At 45.2% G+C, this 27,813-nt stretch overlaps 1 protein-coding gene and 1 pseudogene across 1 annotated transcript; both read left to right on the plus strand.

The window, feature by feature from the left end:
- Positions 1-9,552, plus strand: LOC8024952 (zinc finger protein Eos). Its single transcript, XM_029986300.3, has 3 exons — positions 1-228; positions 927-991; positions 6,609-9,552. Exon 3 carries the CDS (start codon positions 6,639-6,641, stop codon positions 7,956-7,958), a length of 1,320 nt encoding a protein of 439 aa, XP_029842160.1. The 5' UTR covers positions 1-228; positions 927-991; positions 6,609-6,638; the 3' UTR covers positions 7,959-9,552.
- LOC121833219 lies at positions 8,432-9,552 on the plus strand (annotated as a pseudogene).
- Positions 9,553-27,813: the final 18,261 nt, after the last annotated feature.

Genomic DNA, 27,813 nt, shown 5'->3' on the forward strand with positions numbered 1-27,813 from the left:
CTAGCAGTAATTTAACGAGTAATGAAAGTTTTGAGATCAAAGCAAAGAAAACAAGATATTAAAATATATAATTTTAGCCAAACAACATATTCAATATGTACGCTCGTTTTACCATATAAACGGTTGACTTGCTACGAAACTGGTGGCATAAAAGATGTAAACAAGGAAAACACAAACGACGGGACGCTTCGAGCAAGTTGGAATGAAACTTCCTAAAATCCTCGACGGGTAAGTCCAAATTTAATTGCAATTCCACTTTATCGAGCGCGGTAGCTATCGTGGCGACCACGCGATTATCGACTACGGTGCCAGGACAACGCTCGTCGCCGGACAGCTTGTCTTGATCCCGAGGGCTGACATCGCCGCGAATTTGGGACGCGTTCTTCTCCCGCATTGCCAACTTCGGAGTCCATCCCTAAAACTCAAACACGCTAAAATCCCGAAATTATCGAGTCTACTCCGCGTCTGTCGACAAGATAGTGCCCAGAATCGACCTAAACGCCAATTCTAACCCCGATTTCGAGCAGTTTTATTGTCTTGCGCCTCGTCGCGTTGAGTCACAGCGCGCCAGAGACGGAACCTGCTAGGCCACGGCCGACGCGCGATAATAGGGATTTTCCGTTGGGCCAGCGACTCGGATAGACTTTCCCGGGTCCGGCACCACTTGTGCGGGTCGGAATTTGTGGGTTTTCGAAGCGGTCGAACCATTTTCGAGGGCCGACGACCCCGGTTTTAATGTTTTTCAAACTTGACCTAGATCGGGGCGGCTCGAGCGTCGCTGTCCCCTTCCCGACACAGACGTGGACGCTCTATTGTTACTTGCTCGGTGGCCTCGGCGCTCCCGCCCGCCCTCTCCTGGCCTCCCAGGGACGCAAAGTTGACTCCGCGTTCTTTTGTTCTTTTTTTGTTTTATTTGTTTCGCGCAGATTGAGCTGAAATGATCGCCGGCTCGTATCCGTTGGCGTGAGGAACCCACGAGGCTCGGATTTTGGTAAGTTGGGATCCCGTGACTGCAGTGTGGGGGAAGTTGCCTGACACGCCCCATGATCCCGGATTTGTTTACCAAACGGCCGTTAGATGCCGAGCGCGCGTTGGCGCATTGTCGTTTGCGGCTTTCGCGGGATGCAAAAATAAGCCTGTAACTAACTGTATACCCTCTTTTTTATTTTTTTTTTATTTCACTGCGATTATGACGATAAAATGCAGAACTATTAAAGGGGTCTTGCAACAATACTGGGTTGGGTTGTTTCTCACTTAACACAAGGTTACTGGCACCAGTGTAACCCAAGTATACCCATAGAACAAGAAACATTTATGTCGTGGTGTATTTAAACGCTAAAAGTGGACTTGTTCTTTCAGCCTCCTCTTTGCCAAAATTGATAATGTGGTTATGGGGATGGCAGTGTTGATGCAAACATGCGGATTAAACCATGTTGACGATATTCAAATGTGGCTCATGGATTGGACATGAGCACTGCGTGAGCACTCGATTTTGGGCTCGTGACAATCGATGCCTCGACAAGCATTTGGGTAGTGGCTCGCATCAAATTGCTGCAGTGATGAAAAGAGCCGGACCATAACAATGTCTAGCACCCTGTGCTTTGCCAACCTCAGCACGTGGCTATAGTGAACACCGGCGGGATATATTTTGTACCAGATCATGTAGCCGCTTGTTAAGGCAGCGAGTTGAAGGGGTGAGCACTGCTAATTTTTAAAAATCTTTTCTGCCACTGCCATTGTGTGTAGAAAAAAATTAATAGCCCCTTCTCCTAACAAATAGCAAGCGCTTGGCATGTGCTCGCCAAGTGGGTTTTTGGGCCCTTTGTGAGATGCGAACAATCTCCTTGTGCAGCTGGTAGGTCTAGAGCCGGTGGAGTGCTGGCCAAGTGGCTCCGACCGATCTGTGGGAAAGGGGCAGAGTGCATATTTGCTCCATACTCCGTTCACCCATAAAGGGGAACTTTGCCGATTTTTGAGCTACTTACTCCAAAAGCATCATCTGAATGCGGATGGCTTCCCAATTCCGAAATGCTATCTCGTTCCTCCAGAATCATTCTTGTCAATTAAAAAAGTGATATTTCCTTCGCTGTCAAAAACCAATATATTGTTCTCCCCAGTTTTTCCCTAGTTTTCCCCGTCATCCAAACATGACGTCACCGGCAGGCAGCGAGGTGCGCTGCTGGGAATTGGGTATGCTTGTGCCCGCCTTTCTTGCGTAAAACAGCTAGAAAAGAGGGTATTCGTGCTATAAAAATTTATAGTTGCACAAAGTATGACCTTGGCCTACATGCTGAACTGTGAGAGATAAAAACGGAAGCAGCTGGGATTTGAGAAAATCGTTTTTGCAACTTGGTGCGCTCAAGTCACGGCTCGCTAGTTTTGTGAAATTGCTAGCAAATCTGTTATCATTTTATCAGAAGCTGGCAGTCACGCTGGTGATGAAAGACTGAATATTCCCGCAATACATTCTTTGACAATTTATCCTAGCACCACGGAGAATGCTCGGAATGCGGGTTCAGATGCCTCACACGCTCGTGTTGCCTGAAGAAATGTGCCATTTGTTTTAGATTTTCTTTAGAAAAGTTACTGTTGCAGGTGCCAGCACGTCTAACTACTCTTGTAACATTCATATGCTTCTTGGTGATTGATTAATTCAGCAAAATATCTATAGACCATTCCAGAAAAGGGCTTCTGGTCAATGCCATTTTTCAGCGTTTGTGCGTGTGGCGTGTGCTTTGTTGCCTTTTAAAGAGGCGAACATGCACATGCTGGGCTCTGAACTAACACGTCTGGACTATGATTCTCGTAAACAATGAAATGTATGGAATGGGATGAACCACATTCGTGTTGTCCAGATGGCTGGTTAGTGTTCACGAAGATCTTGCTAAAATGACACTTTAAAGAACTCCGCAATTACCGAGCCAAACATTAAGGTGCAATGAAAGGTGTATAGAATACACGAATATGCTATTCATCTTCGAATTCAGAATACGTGTTCGAAGATACAATAGTGCGTAAAGTACAGAAATGCACCATTTCATTTTTCACTCAAAATAAGTTAACAAAAGTTACTCAAAGAAAAATTTGTGCCGATACTTTTTTTGTTGCTACTGTCGGAGTAGTATGCAACATGCCCAAACACTCGGGTATGTGGAAAAAAAAAGATAAATTTAAGACTTTCTTTTTAAGAATTAAGTTTAAGTTTTACACAGTTTCCATCAGCTCTACATTTGCATGCCTCCCCTCAATGACATTAATATTTCATGGTTTTAAAAAGATTTTCAGCTCTTTAAAACATTTCTCCTTTCTCCGCAATAGAATAAAACAAAGATGTTCTCACCACCTCTTCTGCGAGAGAACATAGCACGCCAGCCACTTGATAAACCAGGGAACGGCCCTTTCATATATTAATGGAGCTCAACACCTGTTCCGTAAACCTCTGTAATACCAGACACGAATAGCAATGTTTCAAAAGTCATGTAAAAACCCAGTCTTGAACTTAGTTTAGACATTTCCCTTCTCGTCTTCAACACATCGGCTGCGTGAGTGGAACTCCAAGAGTAGCCGAAGCTAGATTCAATGTCCAAAACAAATATAATGTTTATGAAAAAAAAAAAAAAAAAATCACGAGGCAATTGTAAACAACAAATGTGACTGCGCCAAATGTCGACTATAGTGCTAGAATGTGCACTATTTTTCTCAGTATTATTAGCACTCCTCTTTGGACGGATGTCGTAGTCGTCCCTGCCGGCCTGAGTCTGTGCTTGCCGCTCTTAAAGCTGTTCCAGCTGCAGAAGGATACTCAACTCGCAGCTTGCGGCTATAAAGTATTCCGATCATACCATAGAATACCGTGCATCCGCCCATACCTCACTAAGTGCCCATTCCCGAATTTGTAAGATCTGAGAAAATAGGCTCAGTACATTGATATGTAAAATTGATGACTGGACAAGCGCCCATCCCCTATTTTTTCGCGATTATCTCTAAATTTTGAGTGGGCACTTGCCCGGTATTTTACGGTAAGTCAGAATGTTCCACGTGCCACTAGTTCTCTCGGCACACGGCTTGCGCAAAAGCACCTTGACGTGGCTGGCCTCTATTGCTGCCGGGGAGCGCATTCTTTTTCTATCGCTAGAACAAGGGTAAGAAAGAAGCTTTTCTTGGCACTGTTCTTACAATCTATCTCAGAGCACAGAGCACAGATTGCTACCCGTTGCAAAGGAACTTTTAACCCTGAAGCTGTAAAAAATAACCTCAATTGCTGGCACCCAGAAAGCCACCTCGCGACTGCTCGGGCCGCTCGTCTGCCTGCCCACCGGTGACATACGCGCGTAGGGAAAAGTAGGGATTTTTCATTGTTGCCAGTAGAGAGTCGCCTCCTGGAACCCTCACGGCCGGTGTAACGTAAAAATTCAACAACTCCATAAAAATTTTATTTTTATAAAATATTTTAGCTATCCGTTGAGAATGGGTTATTGACGCGGTCTGCCAACTTCCAGCCAAATTGAAGACTATAAAAAAATCGGCGGAGTTCCCCTTTAAGCTGAGACTATGGTGGGAGCTACGTGCCCGCCGGACCAATCAGCCGCCTCCCTTTTATCACCTCTCCCGGCTTTCTATGCAGGGTTATGGGCGGGAGCGTGATGATATGTCGAAATGCTTATGATTGGTCCAACAAGGACGTAGCTTGTACCGCAGTCTCGCCTTGGGGGTGAACAGGGTATAGCGATGTTGTGGCAGCCATGAAAGCAAGCACTTGACGATAGAAAGGTATAGAATATTGGAGGGATGCGGTACTGCTATAAGTCTCGTTATGAGTTGTTGGATGGTCGGCAAAGCAGTAGCATAGCCTGGAATTTTTTACGGGGAGGGGGGAGAGGGCTGAGGTGGCTAAAATGTCCATGACTTGGGGTGTGGAGGCAGTCAAAATGCATCTGCTTGTATAGGGTTGGCTGGATTTTGGGATTGGAGGGTGCTGAACAAGCTCTCCCCCCCTGGTTACGTCACTGCGTTGAAGTGACGCGACGCAGTGCCAAAGTGTCAACTTTCCCACCAAACAGTTGTCGTTGCAATCAAGATGCGTAAAAGGTTACTCTTATTTGGAGGGTATGCTTATTATTATGTGGGAGGGGGTACGTTGATCATTTGCTTTAAAAGCTAAGGCATTAAATATTAGCCACACTCGTCCAGCACGACTGCTTTCGTGCTGCATGGGGGCTGGTGAGGCATCGTAGGGCGGTAGTGGTGGAGAGAACAGCCGCATCAGTGCCATAGTAGCAGTGATGGCGGCCACGCAGTGGCAATGCCTGCGACCAGAGCAGCTCTGTCTGCTGCATTGTGTGCCTCCAAGAGCCGTTCCTCGGCCGCTTTACCACTGAGACCGGATGCTCAGAGTCCCAAATCTGAGGCCCTTGCTATTTGCAAGGGGAAGGGGCTGTAACGCTTGCCTTGTAGGCTATAAACATAGAGGATTAATGAAAATCAATATTTACCGAGGATACAAGAGAGTGTTACACTATCGCTTTAAGTTATTGTACGGAGAAGCGTGGACCACTATACTCTTCGGCTTTATTTAAATGTATTTATTCCGCAGAGCTCCCTCCCTCCTTGCTCATTGCAGGTGTGAACTGTATACTTTGCGTGCAGCTGAAAGTGTTTTGAAGGTTGTTAGCATGTGTTCCTTGTTTGTTCACGCAGGCCTATTATAGCATGTTTCACACTACTGAATGTGAACATAAAATGATAAAATATTATAGAGATTGAATCTTGTGGGAAGAAGTCTTGCACAGCACCTGCATAAAAAAAAGCGTCTTAAAGGAGTCATGAAACGCTTTTTTAACTTTTTCCTGTTTAGCTTTTCTCCTCAACTCATAAATCGCGCATTCTACCCTACAGTTTAAGAAGACGGAAAGGAGGGAGTCCCCTCTTGCTCTGACTCTCCTTTATGTACCCGGACACAGCCATTATCCCCCTAGAAGATTAGCCCGTTGCTCAAAATTCAGACAAAAGTTGCTTCCCCACCTTGTTCACCCCGAAGCTGACAGTGCTGTAGATGCTACGTGCTCGTTGGGCCAGCCGCACTTTTGCCACGTGATCACGCTCTCTCGCGCATACCCACGCACAGAGAGTGAGGTCAGGTGATGAAAGGGAGGCGGCTGATTGGTCCGGCGAGCACGTAGTTTCCACCACAATGTCAGCTTAGGGGTGAAGGGAATAAGTGAGACCCGGTGCCGTGTGACGTGCGTTTGGACCCGGTGACGCGCTGCGGGGGCCCGGTGACGCGCCTTGGGGTCCGCGGATGTATCACAGTGAAAAGGCAGAGAGCTTACGAAGGGAAGGAGGCACGAAATAGTCCGCTGTGTTTTGAAATTTTCGTACCGAAAGTCAGGCTTTTGACTTTCTACCTTTTTGCTTTTGGCCCACTGAACGATGTGCTATTAGTGAAATCCCAATATAAATTGATTTGTTCCGGCCCAAAATTCAATTCATGGGCCCTTTAAGAAAGATAGGACGCGTTCAGTCTTTTGTCACTGTGCGTGGCAGTGAACTTGTGCTCCCATTATGCTTCTAGTGTACGGAACTAAAACCTCATTGAAAACGATTTGCAGGTAGGAAACGAGACGTCACAACAAGCCGACATGGAGATTGAAACCGACACGACACAGTCGCTGGGCGACATGCAAGTCAGCGTCGTCTCGGACATGACTGTCTGCAACACGACCAGCAACACGCAGGCCAGCGGGGCTGAAGAACGCGACTCCCGCTCGTACGAGTGCGACGTCTGCTTCATGCGATTCACACAGTTTGCCAACATGCGGCGCCACAAGCTGAGCCACTCGGGGATCCGCCCCTTTGAGTGCCGCCTCTGCCTCCGCCGCTTCTTCCGCAAGGACCACCTGGTGGAGCACACAGTCCGTAAGCACTCGAAGCAGCGGCCCCTGCGCTGCCCCTTCTGCGCCAAGACGTTCCCGTCGGTGCCCATGCTCAAGAACCACTTGTCCAACGCCCACTCGTCGGGGTACAGCCCGCGCAGCAACATCTGCAACATCTGCGGCTTTGTGGCCACCTCAGCGGGCGGTGCCAAGATCCACTACATGACATACCACGTGCGGCGTGCCCTGCGGTCGTCGTCGCCGACGGGCAACGCGCCGGTCGGGCTTGCCTCGCTGCTCAACGCACCGTACCAGTCGACGGGCAACGACATGTGCGCCATCGTTCCGACGTCCATGCCAGATATCTACCGGAACGAGTCGTCGGAGGACGGCGGCACTGTCGAGGTCCACCGCATTGACGGGGAGCTCCAGGAGATCTCGCCGCGCATCACGAGCGTCACATCCCAGGCCGAGAAAACATGCGGAGACGACGGGGTGGTGGTGATCAAGTCGGAGGTGCCCGACGACGACCACGGTGAGACGCCCGACAACACTGATGACAATAACAACAACGACAATGGCAGCAGCCAGCGGAGGGGAGAGGACGGCGGCGAGTCCCCGCGGGACCGCGGGTCTTCCGCCGAGGACCACGGCTACATCACGGGCGACACGGGCAACTGGACGCTCCCGTCTTCCTCGTCGTCCCAGGATCCGTGCTCGATGGCCGCGGGCTCGCAGTGGGGCTCCGGCGGCGTGCACGGGCACCACGACCTTGGCATCGTCGTCTCGCCGCCGCCACCGGCTGGTGGGTTTGGATCGGCCGCAAGCGGCGATAAGACGGACGAGAAGCAGATGCGGAGCACGCCGGAGACCTCGACCGCGGACGGGGATAGCGGCGTGGACGTGCGCTACCCCAGCCCGCTGGCCTGTCACTACTGTGACGTCGTGTTCTACGACAGGACCCTCTACCTGCTGCACAAGGGCGCCCATTCCTTCCGCAAGCCCTGGAGGTGCAACCTCTGTGGGCACCAGTGCAAGCACAGGTACGACTTCGCCAGCCACTTGCTGGCGCATCCGCACATCTGACGGCGCGGTACGGTCGACCCCTGGGCTCCGGCGGTTTAGGACGTGCGCGACGGGCGAGGGCCTCTAAAGTTTGGACTTGGGCCTCCTAGCCCATACCACATTCTCCTCGTAGTTGTCTGGGAGCCGCGTTTTTTTACGACGCGCAGCCTAAATTGGGACAGGGGCCCGGCGGTCGGCCGGCGATTTCCACCCAGCGGACGAAGATTGTGAGTGATGCTGACAAACATTTTGTGTACGTGGATCCTTCGGCATCACTTCTCGCTTCGTTTGGACTGAGGATTTTTCTCTTGCGAGCAACCAAGCATTTTGAGGCTCGATTTGGGTCGTTCTTGGCGACACTGTTGCATTGTTCCGAAAGTGGCCTTACGAACTTTTACATGAGTTACATGCCTTATTTTAAATGTATCGTTCCTGTCCTTAAAACAGAGGCATAAATACTGTTTTTGAGTGTTGTTGTTTTCCTGAGAGAATGAAAGTCTCTCGGTCCTGCCTCTTTGCATGTTGCGACGTTTCTGGGACGGCGTGCGATCCTTGCGAGCCTTTTTAGGGCCAACTCCGGGTTTTCTCTTGATGGCGTGAGAGATTGTCTACCACAAGAAAGTGCCTTCCCTTGTCCCGTTGTGATTTTTGTAGTTTTGGCGCTAGAAACGAATCTCACATGGGAGCGTCTCCAGCTCATGGCCACAGGTCTTCCCTCACCGCGGGACTCCCCGCCAACTCTACCATGCATCATATATACACAATCATGCACTTTATTAACTGCAGGAAAGATTAAGCCAGGTATTTTTAGAAATATGTATACACATAAACATATTCTATATATAACATCATGCCGCCCCTGTTCCTATGTAAGCATGCTCGTTGAACAAAGCCGTCTTTTTGCTCTGCAAGTGTTCCTCCTCTGTTTTGTTATGCGTGGTTATGGAAGCCGACTCTGGTCCTTGGCCTATACCGGTGCTTTGTTTGTATCAAGTCACAAGGGCCCCAAGCTCTGTGGCTTGGAGATGCAATACTACAAGCTATTTTTTCTTTTTTTTTTTTGCTCTCAGAGTGCACTCCCCTTCAAAAGGAGCCGTCTACAATTTAATGCTTTGTGTGCAATATGGTGTTTGGTTCTGTCTTTGTGTGTCTTGTCCTGCTGTACCGTTTTTTTTTGTTTGTTTTGTTTTGTTAATGTTGAAGCAAAACTGTACTTTTTGAGTTTGTACATGGTCCTCGGCGCATTTGTCGGACAGAGGAACAGAAGCAGTTGAGCTCCAAATGCGGCATTTTCCCGCATTGCAGTGGGGCACGGTTATTCTGTTACCTTCCCTACATTTGGCCGAGGCAGCTTTGTTTCGATGCCTTGTTTGTTTTAGTTGAAAAACAAAAACAGCTGAGCTGTTGGGGCACTAGCAAGCTCTATCTTAGAAGCATTTTGGGGAATGTATTGATTGCTTGCAACAAGATTGCGAGTCGAGCCTTATGTCAAGTGCTGTTACCAGGTTTCTGAAACCTGTATGTAACTGCGTTTTTTTTTACGACTACAGCGAATGTAACCGGTGCTACCTTTATATATATATATATATAAATTGTCTCCTTTGGTAACCTTTCACTTTGTTTTGTGTCTTTCCTCTCTCTTTCTATGTGTGCATGGCAACTCTGCAATTCAGCAGCGTGGTACAAATTTCAACCAAGTGTTTATTCGTGGAGCTGCAACAGGTGACAGAGTCCTAGCTATTGCACCTTTTGTTTTTACTGATGTTACATTTACATAACAGTTCTGTCCGTGTTCACATTAACATTTGGAAAGGACCCTTCTTTGAGCAGCGTTATAAATTGTCACCACCAGAAGCCAGGTGGAGAGACATAGACAAGTTTTATTTTAGGAATCCTAACTGCGTCGAAAAACCTTTGTGCGCATTCGAGACCAGTGGAAGTGATGTCAAAATGAGCTTGACTAGCATTTCAAAATTTGACATCGCGTCATTAATCATATGAAAATAATTTCATTTTTGGACACTGATGCGTCTGGGGGGTCGTGGCAAAAGAGGACGAGAAGCACCGTGATGCAGTCACCAGCCCCCTTCATTGCAGCCAATGGAAATGGCAAATGAAATGCCTACATCAGCTAAACACATAATTCATCATCATTTCTATACTAACATTAGCAAATTGTATTTCAGTTGAAGCAAGATTCGAATTGGTGACACCCCAGCTTCTGGATTTCTTAGACTTGGATATCGGTGCGTTGCGGTGTACTTGTTTTTGTGTTGTTCGACCCCACTACGCCATGGATGTTCAGATGCACCACGGTACTACCAGCTTTACGTTCGCTTATTTGTTCAACCTGGCTGTCGTGTGTATGGAAGCATTTCTTCTCTTTTCAGTCTTTTCGTTCTTGTATTGGCTCCATGTGACCTGTTGACTGCATGGACCATTATCTCAACAGTTAAGGCTGGCCCACTCATCTGTGTTTGAGTGCGACTGCGTTTCAATCACTTGTGACTACTAATGACAAGAGGACACAGTGGCACCGTCTATCAGGTTTGCAGTGTTTGCGAGATCAAATTTACACACTGTGTGAGCAATGGTCGCTTCAAAACAAAATTATTTTGAGCACATGGTGAAGGAATGACGTATGAAAAGTTTTAAAGATATGTATGCAGATTGGAGATGTTCCAGGGTACCCAATTGATGCCGCCAGTGTTCGCAAGCATTTGCGACGTGAGCTGTTGCAACTTAAGGGAACGAGGCGCTTTTCGCCTAAAAACTGCATACTGCACGGCTTGTTGAGTTTTATTTTGAAATTGTCAGAGATCCATGCCACAAAGTTGAATTTCTTCTTGTGTAAGCAACAGACTTTCAAGAGGGCAAAAAGATGGGCAAGCTATCCTCTTTGCATGCCAGAAATGGCGATTCCTCGATTGCTCTGCACTGGAAGTTTTGAAAAGGAGAGGGAAACTTCGACACTTTCTCGAGACACTTTTTGTTAACACATTTTTTTTGTTTCAATATGGGGTATATGAACTCTGGCACATCTTTTTTTACAGGAATAGCTGTTATGGGCTCTTTCCCTACTCAAAATGATGTAGGGCCTCCCACGTCGATGTCGACGCATGACGTCGCGGCATAGTTTTATAGTTGTAGGCGATGGCGTCGCTCTCCGAGCAGACATTGGCGACGGTTCCTGCACCTATGGAGCTAGATACGTAAGGGCACATTATTATTTGACGTGTCGCAGCTATCGCTGTGACTACAGTGGACTCGCGCAGGACTGCTGTTTTTTAATTCTACTTTTAGTGACATCATTCCTGCATAATTGTGTGATTTATTTTTAGCGTCTTCTAAAATGGGCGAAGCTCGTTTTTACGTTGATAGTATATGGTGTCGGGGAGATAATTTGTAGTTGGCATTCATTTATTTACAACAATGCACGTTCCCACGTGTAATTCACACGGTGACGTCCAAGACGGGACGCTAATAATTCATCTTGCACGAAACTTGCTTTTCTATTCCTGCATGCCCTTATGTAAATGCCTGATCGGGCTTGGTGGAAGCGGTGCAATGACAAAACAGTGCATCCGATTTTCTCATGGTGCCTTGAGCAACTTTTCTAAATGTACAGAAAGAATTCGGACATCCTTCTTGCCAGCATATGATCAATGTTTGCTTCTTATGAGCTTGTACAAGCAGCCATTTTCCACCATATTCTCTGTCATGGATACTGGACATTTCATTGAACGCTGTTTCATCGAATAAGTGGACCTTTAATTTAATATCGTTTCATGAAATTGCTTGATGCCGTTTCATCATATTTCGCTTTCCTGAATTTTTGAGCATTACAGTGCTTTTTAGATGTTTTACTCTTGCTTCTGAGTTGTTTTCCTGCAGCTGTCAAATCACCAGAAATAGGGTTCCTACCCTGGTCACTTTTTGACCAAACTTTTGGTTACTGAGTTGGAGAACCTGACAAGACTTGAGTGGGCATGCGACATACTGTTTTCAGGTCAAATAAGCGGCTGTTCTCCACCACACACCTTGTTCCTTTTTCACCCCCCCCCCCCCCCCCCCCCATTTCTTCACGCATGAAAGGTACTTCCTAAAAACTATTCACTGCACCTTTTTATTTTCTATTTTACTGTTTGCTATTTATTGTATACTGCAGACTAAATGAATGGTACAGGTAGGAAGGGCAGACAGTAAATTAGAAAATTTCATACAAATTCATAGAACATGCAATTGTTTTTATTTTATGCTAAGAGAATAGCTTCCTTTCTAAGAACATAGGATGAAAAGCTGGCTGACCCATGGTTCTGCCAATTGCAAAAAATGAACAAAGAGGGGAGATGTTTCATGCGACATGGAGGCGGGTCATTGCTTCAAGGAAGGCTTTGTGCTTGATACAGAATACGTCTGTCCAAGGACCAGGATACAGCCTAGAAGGGCATACCATGGAGGCTAACTCAGAAAACACAGGAGTAAAATAGGAGAAGGAAACAGAAAGCAATCCTGGCATCAGAGGGTGGACAACTATATGCATTTCCACCTCAACATAAAAGAAAGTTTTTGGGCATTGTTCATACGCCGTGCGAAGTAGTTTCAGGATTTGATTGTCGGAGGAAGAAGCGATGCTTTTGGCGTTTGAAGCATGTATGTCTTAATAAGGTAGCATATATCTAATCTAAAATGCACCTACATATATCTTAATTATCTATATAAAGAGGAAACTTAGTAATGCCATGCGAGGATCCGGACTTTTCTTATTATGGTTCTTGAGGTGAAAACAAGTATAGCTATTTTCACCGAAAATGCAGCCAGTGGGTCTGACTCGGTATAGAAATTGATAATTATGAAATATTTCATTTTTTGATGGAGCTTGGGAGCATAAGCTCGTGATATTGGATGTCTTGGTCTTTTGATGTCAAAATGCAGTGTGCTGTAATATAGCCTCCTCTATACTCACAAAGTCTGGCAGTTCGATGACGGAGCCATAGAGTGCCCGGTCGCAGATTTGGAGCGCGAGGATCTGGTTACAAAGAGCATTTCTTGAGGAGCCTGTAGTCAGCGCACAGCTTTCGCAGCAGCGAGGACCCGAAACGGGGTTTTCAAACCCGATGAGTAAAGAAGCGGTAGCCTGAGCAGAGTGAACTAGAAACGACTGAATGGGACGAGGTACAGGCTCCGCTCATGCTTTCAGTTGCACATCAAAATGTGAAAAGCTATTAGGTAGAACCAAGCCACTTTGATCGCAGCGCCACCTTCGTTGCGATTGAAGCGAGCAACAACACAGGTCAAGGTCATATGGGCAATATAGCCGCTTGGGGGCTATATTCTATTTTTTATGATTTTAATGTCGGAGGTAACCTCAAAACACGTCACGGCGACGCCACAACGTTGCGCGACGCTAAGATGCTGTCATAAGGCCATTGTGACATCGTGTCGCGTTGAGGACGACGCTGTTTCGGGACATCAAGTCGCCTTTGTAACGTGATCGTGACATCGCATCGTGTTGAGGATGACGCCATTACGCGACATCGTTGATGCCGACGCTGACGTCGACGCCTCATGCAACGTCAAGCATCTCTATGATGTCACGTTAACGTCATCCTCACGTCGTCAACGTCACAACGACATCACCACGAAGTCTTAATGTCGTGTAACATCGTCGTCGTCGATGATGATGTTGACGTCGTAAAGTTGTTGGGATGTCGTCGTGACGTCGTGTTGCGTCATGTCGATAACAATGTCGACGACGTGACATTAAGCGTCTTTATGACGTCGCATTGACAAGGACGCCATCATCTTGACGTCGTTGCCAACGTCAACGTTGACATTGACGTCATTGTCAACGCAATATGACGTCAAAACGCAGTCTTGATGTCATGTAATACGCATTGTCAACTTTAATGATGACGTTGAAGTCAAGGCGGCATCGTGATGTCGCATGGCATTGTGACCACAAGTCGGGTTGCGGTGACGTTATGTATTGAGATGACGCCTGACATCTAGGCTATACAAAAAATATAGCCAGGCGTTCTATTGATTTTATGACCTTGACCAGTGTGTCGGTCGAGCTTGGCGTTGGAACACCACGCATTTTTCATAAAAAATGGCTAATCCGAACACTTTCGCTCGTAGCGCCTGAGAGGGTGTTACAAGCAAAGTGGCTTGGATTAGCCGTTTTTTTCCTTGTTCCAAGGTGCAAAAATAGCACTCTGGTTGCCCCACTCGTCCTTTCTAGTCAGGGGCGGATCCAGAACTTCGTTTTGGGGGGAGGGGGGCGGAAAATTTTTAAGGATACTATTTTCCCATTCTTGTGCAAGGGGGGTCCACCCATGTCAAATTGCCCTCTGAGAAGGGGGAAGGAGGGGGGTCGACTTTGTTTGGGGGGGGCAGGATGGCCGCCCCTGTCGCCCCTGTCGCCCCCCCCCCCCCCTGGATCCGCCCCTGTTTCTAGTGCACTCTAGCCTGAGAAACATGAGAAGCACGAGCGAACATTCCATCGCTTGGGACAAGTGTGTTGTGGCGTCTCGCCACAGCGGGGCGCCCGTTACATGCCTCTTGTCTGCCGCTCTACCTTTTCAATTTTGGCGGCCGCGTCTCGTGGTTATCTGCCAGGCTTTGTCAGCATAGAGGAGGCTATGGCTGTATAGACCTCTCAGGATTTGCATAGCAATTTTGTACAACTTAAAAAATTACCCTTTTCTGAGCTTATTGATTTATTTGTTTTACTTATACTGTTACATGTCTTATTAGATGTCATTGACTGCAAGTGACCATAATTGGTAATAAGCATGCATTTTTGATGAGATCAACTTAAAATGGCTCTAAATGACTAGAAGAGATTATTGATAATTATATGATTCTTTTGTGTTATGAAGTGTTTATTAACGTCTTGTTAATACAACGAAGAGATTGAGTACTGGGTTCGAGTTCGACGAGCTTGCCTCGACATGGCAGGTTACGTTGCTTCCCGTGTGTGTGCTGCTCCTTGGCCAACGGTCCCAAGCCGCTTGTGCGATACTCGTGTTCTCCCTCGGTGAGGTGGCTCCCTCCCGTGTTGAAGATGCGAGCTTGTCTACATCTCCCTTTTTCACTCGTAAATGAAATTTGTGTCGCGGTAGCGGGCTGGTTTTTGTTTCACTCTCTGGCTCCTGCGAAGAGCGATGCTGTTCCTTCTGCGCTGTATGCCCTCGTCGTATTGAACAATGTATGACCTTGGCTGCGGGGCTCTAGCGAGTATGACAGCCAATTTCCAGGTTCCTCGTTCTTGACCTTGAGGGTAGACGTCTTCTCCCGCGTGGAATTCAGGTAGAGGTTTGGCACCTTTCTTGTAGTACCGTTGCTGAGTTCATTGTTTGCCTCTCAGCCGCTGTTGTGCCTTGTTTGGGTCTGTGCTTGTCCCTTGCAGTAGAGATGGATGTGTAGGGATTTCCGTCCTGGTATGTCTGTTCATGAGCCTTTCAACTGGTGATCCTAAAGCTCCATCCCTGGGAGTTTTTCGCCATTCGAGTAGGCCATCGTAGTAGTGTGGCGTTCCGTAGCTGCGCTTGGTCATGAGTTTTTTTACTCCTGCACCGCTCTCTCTGCCATCCCGTTTGACTGAGGATAATACGGGCTGGATGTCACATGTGAAATTCCTCGGTGCTGCAAGAACTCTTTGAAATCAGCGCTGTTGAATGGTGGTCCATTGTCAGCAACCAACCTGACAGGTAGACCATGCATGGCAAACGTTGCCAGGCAACATTTGATTATCGTCTTGGCAGTGGACCTTTGAAGCTGATGCACTTCATAGAAAAAGAGTAATAGTCCACCAACACAATGTAGTGGTGTCCTGAGTGCTGAAACAAGTCCACTCCAACAATCTGCCAGGGCCCTTTTGGCACTGGATGGTTCACAAGTGGCTCCTTCTGTTGCCTCGGCTTGTGTTCCTTGCACACACTGCAATTTTCTACCACCTGCTTGATGTCATTCTGCATTGCAGGCCAGTAGAGAGCTTCTTTAGCACAATGGAGTGTCTTCTCTACTCCGCTGTGAGCTTTGTGAAGCCTTGCCAAGATGGTGCTCTTCATCTCTTCTGGAATGACGAGTCTATTCGACCTGAGAGTAAGCCCTCCTCCTCATGGATTTCATCCCTGTACGGCCAATATGTCTTTAGCGGGCCTGGAATGTCTTCTTTGTTGCTCGGCCACTGGCTCTTTGCATACTGCAGCATGGTTTTCAGATCCGTGTCCCTGCTTATTGCTTGACGACATTCTTCCAGTGTTTCATCTCTTACAGGGAGACACTCCAAGACATTCACCTCGAAGACTTCTGACTCTTCCTCCTTCGAAGGGTTTCTTGACAGCGTGTCTGCAATGTACAGCTCTTTACCAGGAGTGTACTTCACCAGCAGGTCATACTTTTGTAGGGTCAGTCTCATCCTTTGTAATTTGAGAGGACACATATGAAGGGCTTAGCTTCTGTTGGCTGTTAGCATCTTCTTTGACCAGGCTGACCTTAAAGGGACACTGACACCCCCCAAAATTTTTTTTTCATATTTTGCCAGGCGCTTCATTATGGTGTCGGAGGACTACCCAATTAATATTTTGCAACAGCGTAGCGTATTTTTTTAATAAAGCCAAAAGACGCAACTGCTCGAAACCGAAACCGAAACCCGACGGAGGTCGGAGAAGTGGAGAGAAGAGAGTGGAGTGGCGGAAGTCACGTGGCTACACCCGACCGTGCGTTTTTTTTTTTTTTTTTTTTTTTTTCTCCTCTCCGGTAGCAGACGACAGGACATGCGGCGTGCGATGCGGCGTGCGGGAACTGTTCGCCGTGAGTTATGTTTGTTCCGCTCGTTGTTCTGTACTCCAAGATGAGTTGTTTTGTACATTGAGAAGCTGGAGATGAGTAGTGAGTGCCCGTGGTGAATTTCCATGATCGGCTCCGAAAAGAATACACCCAAGATGTTGCGTGAAGAGCTGGCTCACATGTCCTGCGTCCGAAAAAAAAGGGGCATTGTGCGAGAGAGTTTCCGAAAGATCAACGGGATCGGGACCAATGGCTGGCTGCAATTCCTGTAGAACATATACGGACACCTCGGAAAGCGGACGTTACCTGATTTATATGCTCCTTGCATTTTGTGGAAAGTGATTACATTGAGTTCGCAGGTGTCAACAAGGAAATCCCATACCATTTAATTCAGCGAAGTGTCGTCCACAACATGTGTTTGTTATTTTTTTGTTTGTTTCTTCAGTGATAATTGTAAAAAAGAAGATATGTAAACATCAAAAAATAAAAAACAAAAGTTTTCTTGGGGGATCGAACCCGGTTCTACCGCGTGTGAAGCGGACGTCTTACCCACTGAGCTACTGGGGCAACTCTTCATTCCGGGATCTCTTTTCTTAGTAATAATTCAGCCGGTAAACTGTAAGTTGGAAAGTTAGCTGCCGATTTTCCTCTAGCAAAAGCACTCCCGGGTCGAAGTCGGGAAGCACCACGCATTGGCGACATTTGCACCTTGTAAAGAAATCGTACGCGTGCATATTCAACTCGAAGTAGACACGTCGTGCTTGACGTTTGCGCGAGCGATGTCTTCAGCCACGAGAAGGGAGCGACGGCTCGGCGACGTCTTCGTGCAAATCGGCTTGGTGGTCGGGCGTGTCGTACGGGATGAATACCAACTCTTTTGATCAGTCCCAAATTTCTCTTTTAAAGGTAGACAGAATTCGCCGGTACCGCGAACGACAGTTCTGAAATAGAGGTCCCACGCCCGTCGTCCGCTGCCACCGCCGTCCCCGCGAGCCCGACAATACGCGAAAAGACGAACGCACAGAATGCTTCCGGTTGTCTGTGGAACTTTTTTTTCAATCAACGTATTTACAGCTTTTTAGAAGCCACAAAAAATTGGTTTCATATTTTTTTCTATTTTTAATATTGAGTGTGTGCCTTCAGTGACCTACGACTTTGATTAAATTTGGTGGTCGCATCGATACCTTAGAAAATGGCCCGTGACCGCGGAAAAGAGAGTGAGCGAGACTCGAACCGGCCAGTTCTTGATCGACGGTTTTCGGGTGGAAAGAAACCGAATTTCGAGCCGCAAATTCTGTTCTGGGTAGTTGAGCTCTCATATGTCACGTACAAATCAAAACCTCGGCGAGCATAAATACCCTGTCAGTGTCCCTTTAAATGGCTGCCAGTGGCTATTGATGAGATATTTGACAATCACCTATTTCGCTGTTTGTGAATGAGTATGGCTTGAACTGGCTATTATTGGCTATCAGCCTCCATTTTTATATATATTTGCCAAATATGGCTACAAATGGCTATTAATAATGAGTATTGAAAACTTTGAGCCAACATTACTAAAACACTCAGTTGGAAAACTCACTCTTCAAACCTGAACTGTTGGCGTCCACCGAGACCAAACTAAATATGATAACAGCGCCACCCTTTAGCGACAGTCAAAACATGAAAGTTACTTTATATAGTAACTGTGAGATGGCCCTGCCACATGGCGCCACCGGCCCTTCTGCGACTCGATGGAGCCAGTGCGTGCAGTCGTGAACTTCTCGGAGTGGCCGCTACGGAAGAAATGGCGGCGTTGCGATCGCATTTAGTTCGGTTCTCAAGTGCAGATCAAAGCCACTTTTTCAAAGCAGGCTCCTACAGCAGCTTCCCAACTGAGTATTCTAGCAACGTTGCTTTGAGCTCCTTCTGGTTACGAAGTGGAATGGCTTCACGTGGCTATTGTCGGCTATTAGAATCTATTTCTGACCAGATTGCCTTCAAGTGGCTATAGTGGCTATTAGTATAATAGCAATAATCTGCTATTTCAGTGTTCACGAATGAGAATGGCTTAAAGTGGCTATTATTGGCTATAAGCACCTATTTTTTTATTAGATTGACTTCAAATGGCTGCAAATGGCTATTAGTAGCTAACACTGATCTCTATGACAATTGCTGGATTGCACTTCCCCGCTTGACTGCTGCAGCGCGAGTGAAGCCACCGGACAGAAATCTTGCACGTAGACAAATTACGGTTTTGCTAGCGTTGCTGAGGCTGGCGGCTGCGTGCTGAAGACACGTTTTCTACTTGTTCGTCGTCATTCGCCGAAGAAGTTTTTTTAAGACCCTGTGTTAACATTGAGACTTGTCGTTGAGGACATGTGGGAATTTTTACGAAAGCGCATTGCCGCAGGAAAAAGACATAACTCGTCGAAAGCAGGTTTCGCTGGTCTCGCGGCGTGATCAAAGCTTCCTTGGCACACTGAAGTGCTGCGTCTCTCTGCCTTCACATGCTTGGATAACGATCAAGTTTCGACACCGTGTGGATGTCCTTCCAATCAAAGCCAATTAGGACTCTGCGTCATTTTGGCGTCACTGCAACCCTTACGCAGGAAGCCGGCGACTTGATGAGATGATTTACAATTCTGTGCTATTTCAGTGCTTAAAAATGAGTATGGCTTCAAGTGGATATTATTGGCTTATGCATCCAATTTGAGATAAATTTGATCGAAATGGCTACAAATAGCTATTGGTGACTATACCAGTTTTCACTTCAAAAACCCTAGTAAAGCATGTCCGGCTCCTCGCGGTACATTACTAATTCCTCTTTTTATGTGGATAGTTAAGATATATGCAGGTGAATTTTTGATTATACATATGTTATCAACATGTACATGTCCAAACGCCAAAAGGATCACTTTTCCCTTTGATAACCAAATCTCGTAAGAGCTACTTTGCGCCGCGTATGAACAATGCGCAAAACTTGCTTTTTTTTTTTTTTCGAAGTGAAAACAGGTATAGCTTTGATTGTTATGGAGCAATTTTTTTGTGTTTACTAACTGGAATGGCTTTAAGTGGCTATTGTTGGCTATTAGCATCCATTTCTGACCTCATTGTCCTCAAATGGCTAGCAATGGCTATTAGTGAGTATAATTGAGAATAGGGGTGTCGCAAACTTTTGTCGAACCGCAATTTTAGGTTGAACCCCTTTCAGGGTTTGACCCTTCAAACTTTTAACCAGATTTCACCCTTTCGGCTTTGTGGATAGTGTGGCCAGACCTTGATACAAGCATGTCTAGGTTTGGAGAATTTTTTTATGCAAAGGTTTATTTGAATTTTATGAGCATTTGCAATTAAAAGAAACTAATTCTAATCACTGAAGAAGTTAATAACCTATTTTTGTACTGTATTAACTGAAATAACCAATCAGTGCTGCCCTTAATTCATCCCTTAGCCATCACCATCCAATCTGAAGCCAACCGGCCAGCCTGTCGCGCATGCGCATAGCAGTTAGGGGTGTCGCGAACTTTCGTCGAACCAGATTTTTTGGTCGAACTTTCTAGGTTCGACCGGGTCGAACCGGTTCGACGAACCTTCGAACTTTTCACCAGATTCGACCGGTTCGACTTTGTGGACAGTGTGGCCAGACCTTGATACAAGCATGTCTAGGTTTGGAGATTTTTTTTTAATGCAAAGGTTTATTTTATTTTGTGAACAGCTGCAATTAAAAGAAACTAATTCTAATCACTGAAGAAGTTAATAACTTAATTTTTAGTACTGTATTGACTGAAATAGCTAATCAGCGCTGCACTTAATTCATCGCTTAGCCATTACCATCCAATCCGAAGCCAACTGGCCAGCCTGTCGCGCATGCGCACACGAGTCGAACCTCAACACAAGGTTCGTCGAACTTTCCGCTAAAAGTTCGAAAAAGTAGAAACTGGTCGAACTCGAACCGCGGCCGGTTCGCGACACCCCTAATAGCAGTCACATAGCAGTCGAACTTGAGTTGAACCTTTGTCAAACTTTTCACAAGAAGTTTGAAAAAGTTGAACCTGGTCGAACTCGAACCTCGACCGGTTCGTGACATCCCCAATTGACAATTCTGTGCTATTTCAGTGTTTATGGACGAAAATGGCTACAAATGGCTATTATTTGCTATAAGCATTAAGTTTTTTTATTAGATTGGCTGGAAATGGCTATAAATGGAAATTAGTAACTAGTGTTGAAAGTTATGAGCAATTTTTGTGTTTACTAACTGGGATAGCTTTAAGTGGCTATTGTCTATTAGCACCTATTTCTGACCAGATTGGCTTCAAATGGCTAGCCATGGCTATTAGTGAGTATAAACAATTCCGTGACATTTCAGTGTTTATGAATGAAACTGGCTACACGTGGCTAATATTGGCTATAAGAATTTATTCTTTATTAGATTGGCTTGAAATGGCTACAAATGGCAATTATTTACTAACTAGTGTTGATAGTTTTGAGCGATTTTTGTGTTTACTAACTGGAATGGCTTATAGTAGCTATTATTGGCTATTAGCATCTATTTCTGACCAGATTAGCTTCAAGTGGCTAGTAATGGCTATTGGTGATTATAATTGACAATTCTGTGTTATTTCGGTGTTTACAGACGAGAATGGCTGCAAGTGGCGATTATTGGCTACACGCATTTATTTTTATTAGATTGGCTTGAAATGACTTGTTGATAGCTATGGGCTATTTTTGTGTTTACAAGCTGGAATGGCTTTAAGTGGCTAGCAATGGCTATTAGTGAGTATAATTGACAATTCGGTGCTATTTCAGTGTTTATGTATGTCTTCAAGTTGTTATTATTGGTTATAAGCATGTATTTTTATTATATTGGCAACTGAAATGGCTAGAAATGGTTATTAGTAACAAGTATTGATCATTATGAGCTGTTCCTGTGTTTATGAAATGGAATGGCTTAAATTTGCTGTTATTGGCTATTAGCATCTCTTTTTTACTTAGATTGGTTTCAAATGGCTAACAATGGCTAATGATGGGTATAATTAAGTATGTGATATTTCAGCGTTTATGCGACAGTGACTTGAAGGCTATATTGGCTATGAGCATCAAGCTTTTTAATTAGATCAGGTTGAAATGACTGCATATGACTATTAGTGATTATTATTTATAAATATATGCTATTTCTTTCTTAAGAGATGGGAAGGACTTCAAGTGGCTATTGCTGGTTGTTAGCGCCTAATTTTTTCAACATTGGTTTCAAATGGATAGCAACGGCTAATGGTAGGCATTGGTAGCCAGTATTGTCAATGATAGCCACTAATAGTCATTCCGGAACATTTTAAGTCGATTTTGTTCATAATAGATGCTAAAGCCAAGAATTGTCACTTGAAGCCATTCTCTGCCACAAGTATGGAGTAGCAGACGATTGCGGCTAATAAGCACCAATGGCCTTTTGTAGCCAATTCAAGACACCCAGGTCAAGAATAGATGCCTATGACCAATAATAGCCAGTTGAAGTCAATAAAATCTGTAAACAAACCAACTGCAAAAGGTGTCAATAATAATCACAATTATGCACATATAGCCATTTGAAGCCGATCTGGCAAGGAGCAGCAGCCAAAGGAAAATAATAATCGCCACTTCATTTGTTTAAAAAGACTCAAATAGCACATCATTTTCAATATTAGTCGCTAATAGCCAGTTTGAAGCAATTTAAACAGAATTAAGAATAGATGCAAAGGCTCAACACTGTTTAAGCTAAAATAACCACTCATTCATAAACACTGAAATAGTGAAAAATTTCTAATTTTACTCACAAATAGCCACTGGTAGCCACTTAAAGCCAGCCTGGTATAACATATGCTATGTAGCGCATTCTTTGTTGCGACTGACTCGGAGCTTAGGTGAAAACATTCTGTTTAATCCACGGGCCGTCGCGCTTGTGCCAACGAGTGGCGCCGTCGTTTTCGTTGGTGGCGACTCTGGACATATTGACTGCTACATGCTACTACCCAACAATAACCAGTGGAAATCATTCCAGTTTCTAAACATAAAAATAGCTCAGAATTATCATTAATAGTTCCTAGTAGCCCTTTCAAGCCAATCTAATGAACCATAGATACCTATAACCAGTAAAAGCAAACCGAGGTCATTTTCATCCTTAGACACCGAAATAGTGCATAATTGTCAACTATATTCACGAATAGCCATTCACAACCATTTGAAGCCAATCTGGTAAAAAAATTATGCTATTAGCCGAAAATAGGCACATGCAGCCATTCCAGTTTGTTGACAAAGAAACTGGGGGGTAAAGGTGGGTGAGGAGGAGTGGCGAATCTCGCGCGCCGACATCCTGGGTCCCGAGTGAAAGATCGCGAAAGAGAGCGACAGAACACGAGAGAAAGAAAGCAATGTTGCCAGCTGAAGGACGACAGTCGCAATGGTAATCGCGAAGACTGAAAACTCTCAGCAATATAAACAGTGATAATTTAACGTTACAAACTAAATTCTGCGCTATTCTAAGGTTTATAAAAAGCAGCATACTCATTACGCTGCATTAACTTCCCTTCTGTCCAAATCTTGAAAATCTGGTAGTTGCGCGGTTTCGTATTTCCGGGCGCGGCCACCCGCCGCCCGGAAATACGAAACTAAACCAGATAACCGAAGCCGGTTATCTGGTTTAGTTTAGTGTTGACGGGAGGCCGTACATCTGCGTGCTATGCAAAAAGAAAGCTTCGAAAGGAACGCGAATATCTTTCCACCGGTAAGTTCGTGGATTGTTGAAGTCCATGACACTGCTCTGATGATATATTTGTGAAATCGAAGGCAGTTGGTAACCATGTGGGACCCCGAGGGTCTACCTGCATCAGGGGGGTAAAGGTGGGTGAGGAGGAGTGGCAAATCCCGTGCACCGACACCCGGGGTCCCGAGCGAACGATCGCAAAAGAGAGCGACAGAACACGAGAGAAAGAAAGCAACGTTGCCATGGTAAACGCGAAGAGTGAAAACTCTCAGCAGTATCAACAGTGATAATTTAACGTTGTAAACTAAATTCTGAGCCATTCTAACGCTTATAAAAAGCAATAAAGTCATTACGCTGCATTAACTTCCCTTCTGTCAAAATCTCGGAAATCTGGTGGTTGCGCAGTTTCGTATTCCTCAACCGCGCTCACCCGCGCCCCATCGGCGAAGCCGGGTATATGGTTTAGTTTAGCGTTAACGCGAGACCGTACATCTGCGCGCTATGCTAAAGGAAGCTTCGAAAGGAACGCGAATATCTTTCCACCGGTAAGTTCGTGGATTGTTGAAGTTCACGAAACTGCTCTGATGATGTAACCGTGTTTGGGACCCCGAGGGTCTGCCTGCATGATCCGCCGCTTGCGGCAGCCAGAATGTATGGGAAAATGGCGGACCTTTTCCTCTAGAGTTAGTATGTATGATCTCTATGACCTGCATGCTCCGCCGCTTGCGGCAGCCAGAATGCATGGGAAAATGGCGGACCTTTTCCTCTAGAGTTAGTATATATGATCTCTATGCAAAGAAATAGCTGCTAATTATAAATACTAGTCACCTATAGCCATTTGTAGCCAATTCAAGCCAAGTCAAGAAAGGATGCCTATAGCCAATAATATCCAGTTGAAGTCACTCAAATCTATACAGGCTCCAATTAGGGGTGTCGCAAACCGGCCGCGGTTCGAGTTCGACCAGGTTCGACTTTTTCGACCTTTAAGTGGAAAGTTCGACGAACCTTCTATAGAGGTTCGACTCGTGTGCGCATGCGCGGCAGGCTGGCCAGTTGGCTTCGGATTGGATGATAATGGCTAAGAGATGAATTAAGTGCAGCGCTGATTGGCTATTTCAGTTAATACAGTACTAAAGATTAAGTTATTAACTTCTTCATTGATTAGAATTAGTTTCTTTTAATTGCAGCTGTTCACAATATAAAATAACCCTTTGCATAAAAAAAAATTCCAAACCTAGACATGCTTGTATCAAGGTCTGGCCACACTGTCCACAAAAGTCGAACCGGTCGAATTTGGTGAAAAGTTCGAAGGTCGTCGAACCGGTTCGACCCAGTCGAACCCCGAAAGTTCGACCAAAAAATCTGGTTCGACAAAAGTTCGCGACACCCCTAGCTCCAATTGCATAAGTTGTCCATAATAGTTTGTGATAGCCATGTATAGCCAAGCCAATCTAATAAAAATACATGCCTATAGCCATGAAGTCATTTTCATTTAAAAACATTAAAATAGTGCAACTGTCAACTATATTCACGAAAGCCATTCATAGCCATTTGAATCCAATACGGTAAAATATATAAGCCAATAGCCAAAAATAGCCACATGAAGCCATTCATGTTTGTAGGCATAGAAATAACTAATAATTATCAATACTATGACATGATGAACAGAACAGCGCACACAAAGACAAGGACAGAGAAAAGGAATAGATGCTTATAATAGACAATAATAGCCAATTCAATCCAACCAAGTCAAGAATAGATGCCTATAGCCAATAATAGCCAGTTGAAGCCAATCAAAAATAAACACTCCAATTGCATAAATTGCCAATACTAGTCGGTGATAGTCATGTATAGCCATTCCAAGTCGATTTAGCCAAAAACTGCCCATAGCCAACTTGAATCCATTTACAGTCAAAACATCATGAATACCATGTCAATATTCGTCACTAATCTTCATTCTGAAGTGATGGAAGGCGATTTTGTTAAGAGATATTAAATGCCGATAGCCAATTGAAGCCATTTTCATTCCTAAGTATGAAAATAGCAGAGTATTGCAAGTTGCAACTAATTGACTCCGTAAGTGTGACGTCATGGGTCCAAACAAATCGTTGCTGGGGTCGTTGTTATGAACAAATACATGTGGCTAGGTTTGGCTACGAAAACCCGACCGTTCAAAAATCAGGAGCAGGATTTAAACTTCTAAAAATCACAGATATAAAAAGCTTGAATGTCATATATGTTTCGACAGAAGTGTGCCGGCAATCGCTTGTTTCCAAAATATTTACGACTGCAACTTCCGGTCCTAAAGATGCCTGCAGCAGATGACGAATGCAAGTAGTATCTGCCCACACGCCCACCGGCCAAGCCGGCGCCTTGCGTCTGAATCGTGTGAATAAGGACGATATTCTGATATTGCATTGGTTTGAAATATGATGAGTTTCAGACAGTTATAATTCATAGTGGGGTGCGATGCAAAATATAATTTATCGAAAGTCCGGGTGTCGATCGAGATGATCGTCTGCAAAAGATGGCATTGCACCCTTGAGAAAAGCACTTCAGGAGATCGGTTGATATCCCAAATTTTGTTTGCGGACTCGCGCTATGGGAGAATGCTTCGTACCTAGTTGTAACCATCGCGTGGAGAAAGATTCTTGCAGTTTCTTCAGATTTCCGCAAGACCCCAAAGCGCGAAAGAACTGGATAAAAAGCATAAGGTGAATTTATTACAGATTGTACTCGCATCGCGGGTTCGATGGAGATCTTCACCAAAAGAGCACATCCACGGTATTTGATGTATACCAAGGGAAAAAAGCAAAATACTGCGAAATCGCCATAGACATGCAATTCTATAATAACCTGACAACCTCAATAATAATAATAAGAAACGACTTACCTTGACGATGTACGATTTGTTTCACATGCTGGCATGCACTACGCCGGTAATGCACTTCGGGTCGTCGTCGTAACTGATCTCTATGACGTGGTTTGATTTTACGGCATTTTCACACCTCTGAACTAAGCTGGGTTCTTCACACACACAAAACAAATTGACATTGCGGAGGCCTTTACGGCCACGGCGATGCACTTGTTTTTGTCGCTTGTTTACCGACGCGATTCAATGAAGACGCCCGCTGCAACAGAGGCCAGCAAATCTATCGTGTCGTCTGCTACCAAAGCAAAGCGGAGTGCAATATTTCAGAAATGGCTTTCATCGTTGCAATACGACACGGAGACGGCAAGAACATCTTCATAATTAGATATCAAGAAGTTAGGTTGCTTACAAAAAAATATTTACTTACTTTTAAACAAAAATCTAGCCTCATGTGGAGCCTCCATGTATTAGACCATAGCAACGTCCCTGGCAACGGTTTGTTTGGACCCAGACGCCATGTTGTGACGTAGTCACTTACGGGGTCAATGAGCACTAATAGCCACTTTTTGCCAATTCGCACCAACCAGGTCAGGAATGGATGCCTGCAGAAAGTAATAGCCAATTCAAGCGAACCAGGTATGAACACACCAATTACATAAAATGTCAATAATAGCAACGGAAAGTCATGTATAGCCATTTTAAGCCAGTATGACCAAGAACATACTCCAATAGCCAATAATATAATTAATATCCACTTAAAGTTAATTCCACCCCTGAAGCACCAATGCCTCAGAAGTGAGAATAATAGTTCCTAATAGTTATTCACAGTCAAGTGAAATTGGTCTGGCCAAGAATAGTTCCCCAGAACCAATATGAGCCACTTAAGCCAATCTCACCCATAAGAACACGAATAACACAATCTAGTTAAATATTAGCTAATAATAACGACTTGAAGGTGACCTAACAGCTCAGTAGTCAAGTAGCTAGAAATAAGGATTATTAGCCTGAAATAGGCATATAACTACACAGTGTCCATATGCAAACAAATTTACTGATTTACATATGAACTGCGTGATGCACGCTAAAGACCCCAGGCTAGCAGTCGTTCTGCACTGGTTAAATTGCTTATCTACAGTGGGTAACAATGTCGCCATGTTCTGGCAGACTAACCTCCTGTTGTATAAACAACTAACGACTAATTTGACCTTTGACAATGGGGCGCTTCTCTAGCTATCATCGTCATCGTTTGTGACGTCACAGGTAAGGCAGACTGAGACAGACCGCGCAGGTCTTGGATCCCTCGGCTCGTCATCTCGCTTCATGCGCTGTTTGGGTAACGGGCGGTAAAGCCTGTTTCACGCGTTGTGTTTATTCGGTGAGCTGCTGGTCTCTTACTATACTCGTTTTCACCTTGAGAACCGAAGTAAAACAAGTCCGGCTGGTGGCGGAGTGTTCTGGGTTTCCACCAATGAAATGCCGCGATATCGCGTAGACTT

The sequence above is a fragment of the Ixodes scapularis genome, unplaced genomic scaffold (assembly GCF_016920785.2).
Source record: "Ixodes scapularis isolate PalLabHiFi unplaced genomic scaffold, ASM1692078v2 PGA_scaffold7__128_contigs__length_106722199, whole genome shotgun sequence".
Classification (NCBI taxonomy): Eukaryota; Metazoa; Arthropoda; class Arachnida; order Ixodida; family Ixodidae; genus Ixodes; species Ixodes scapularis.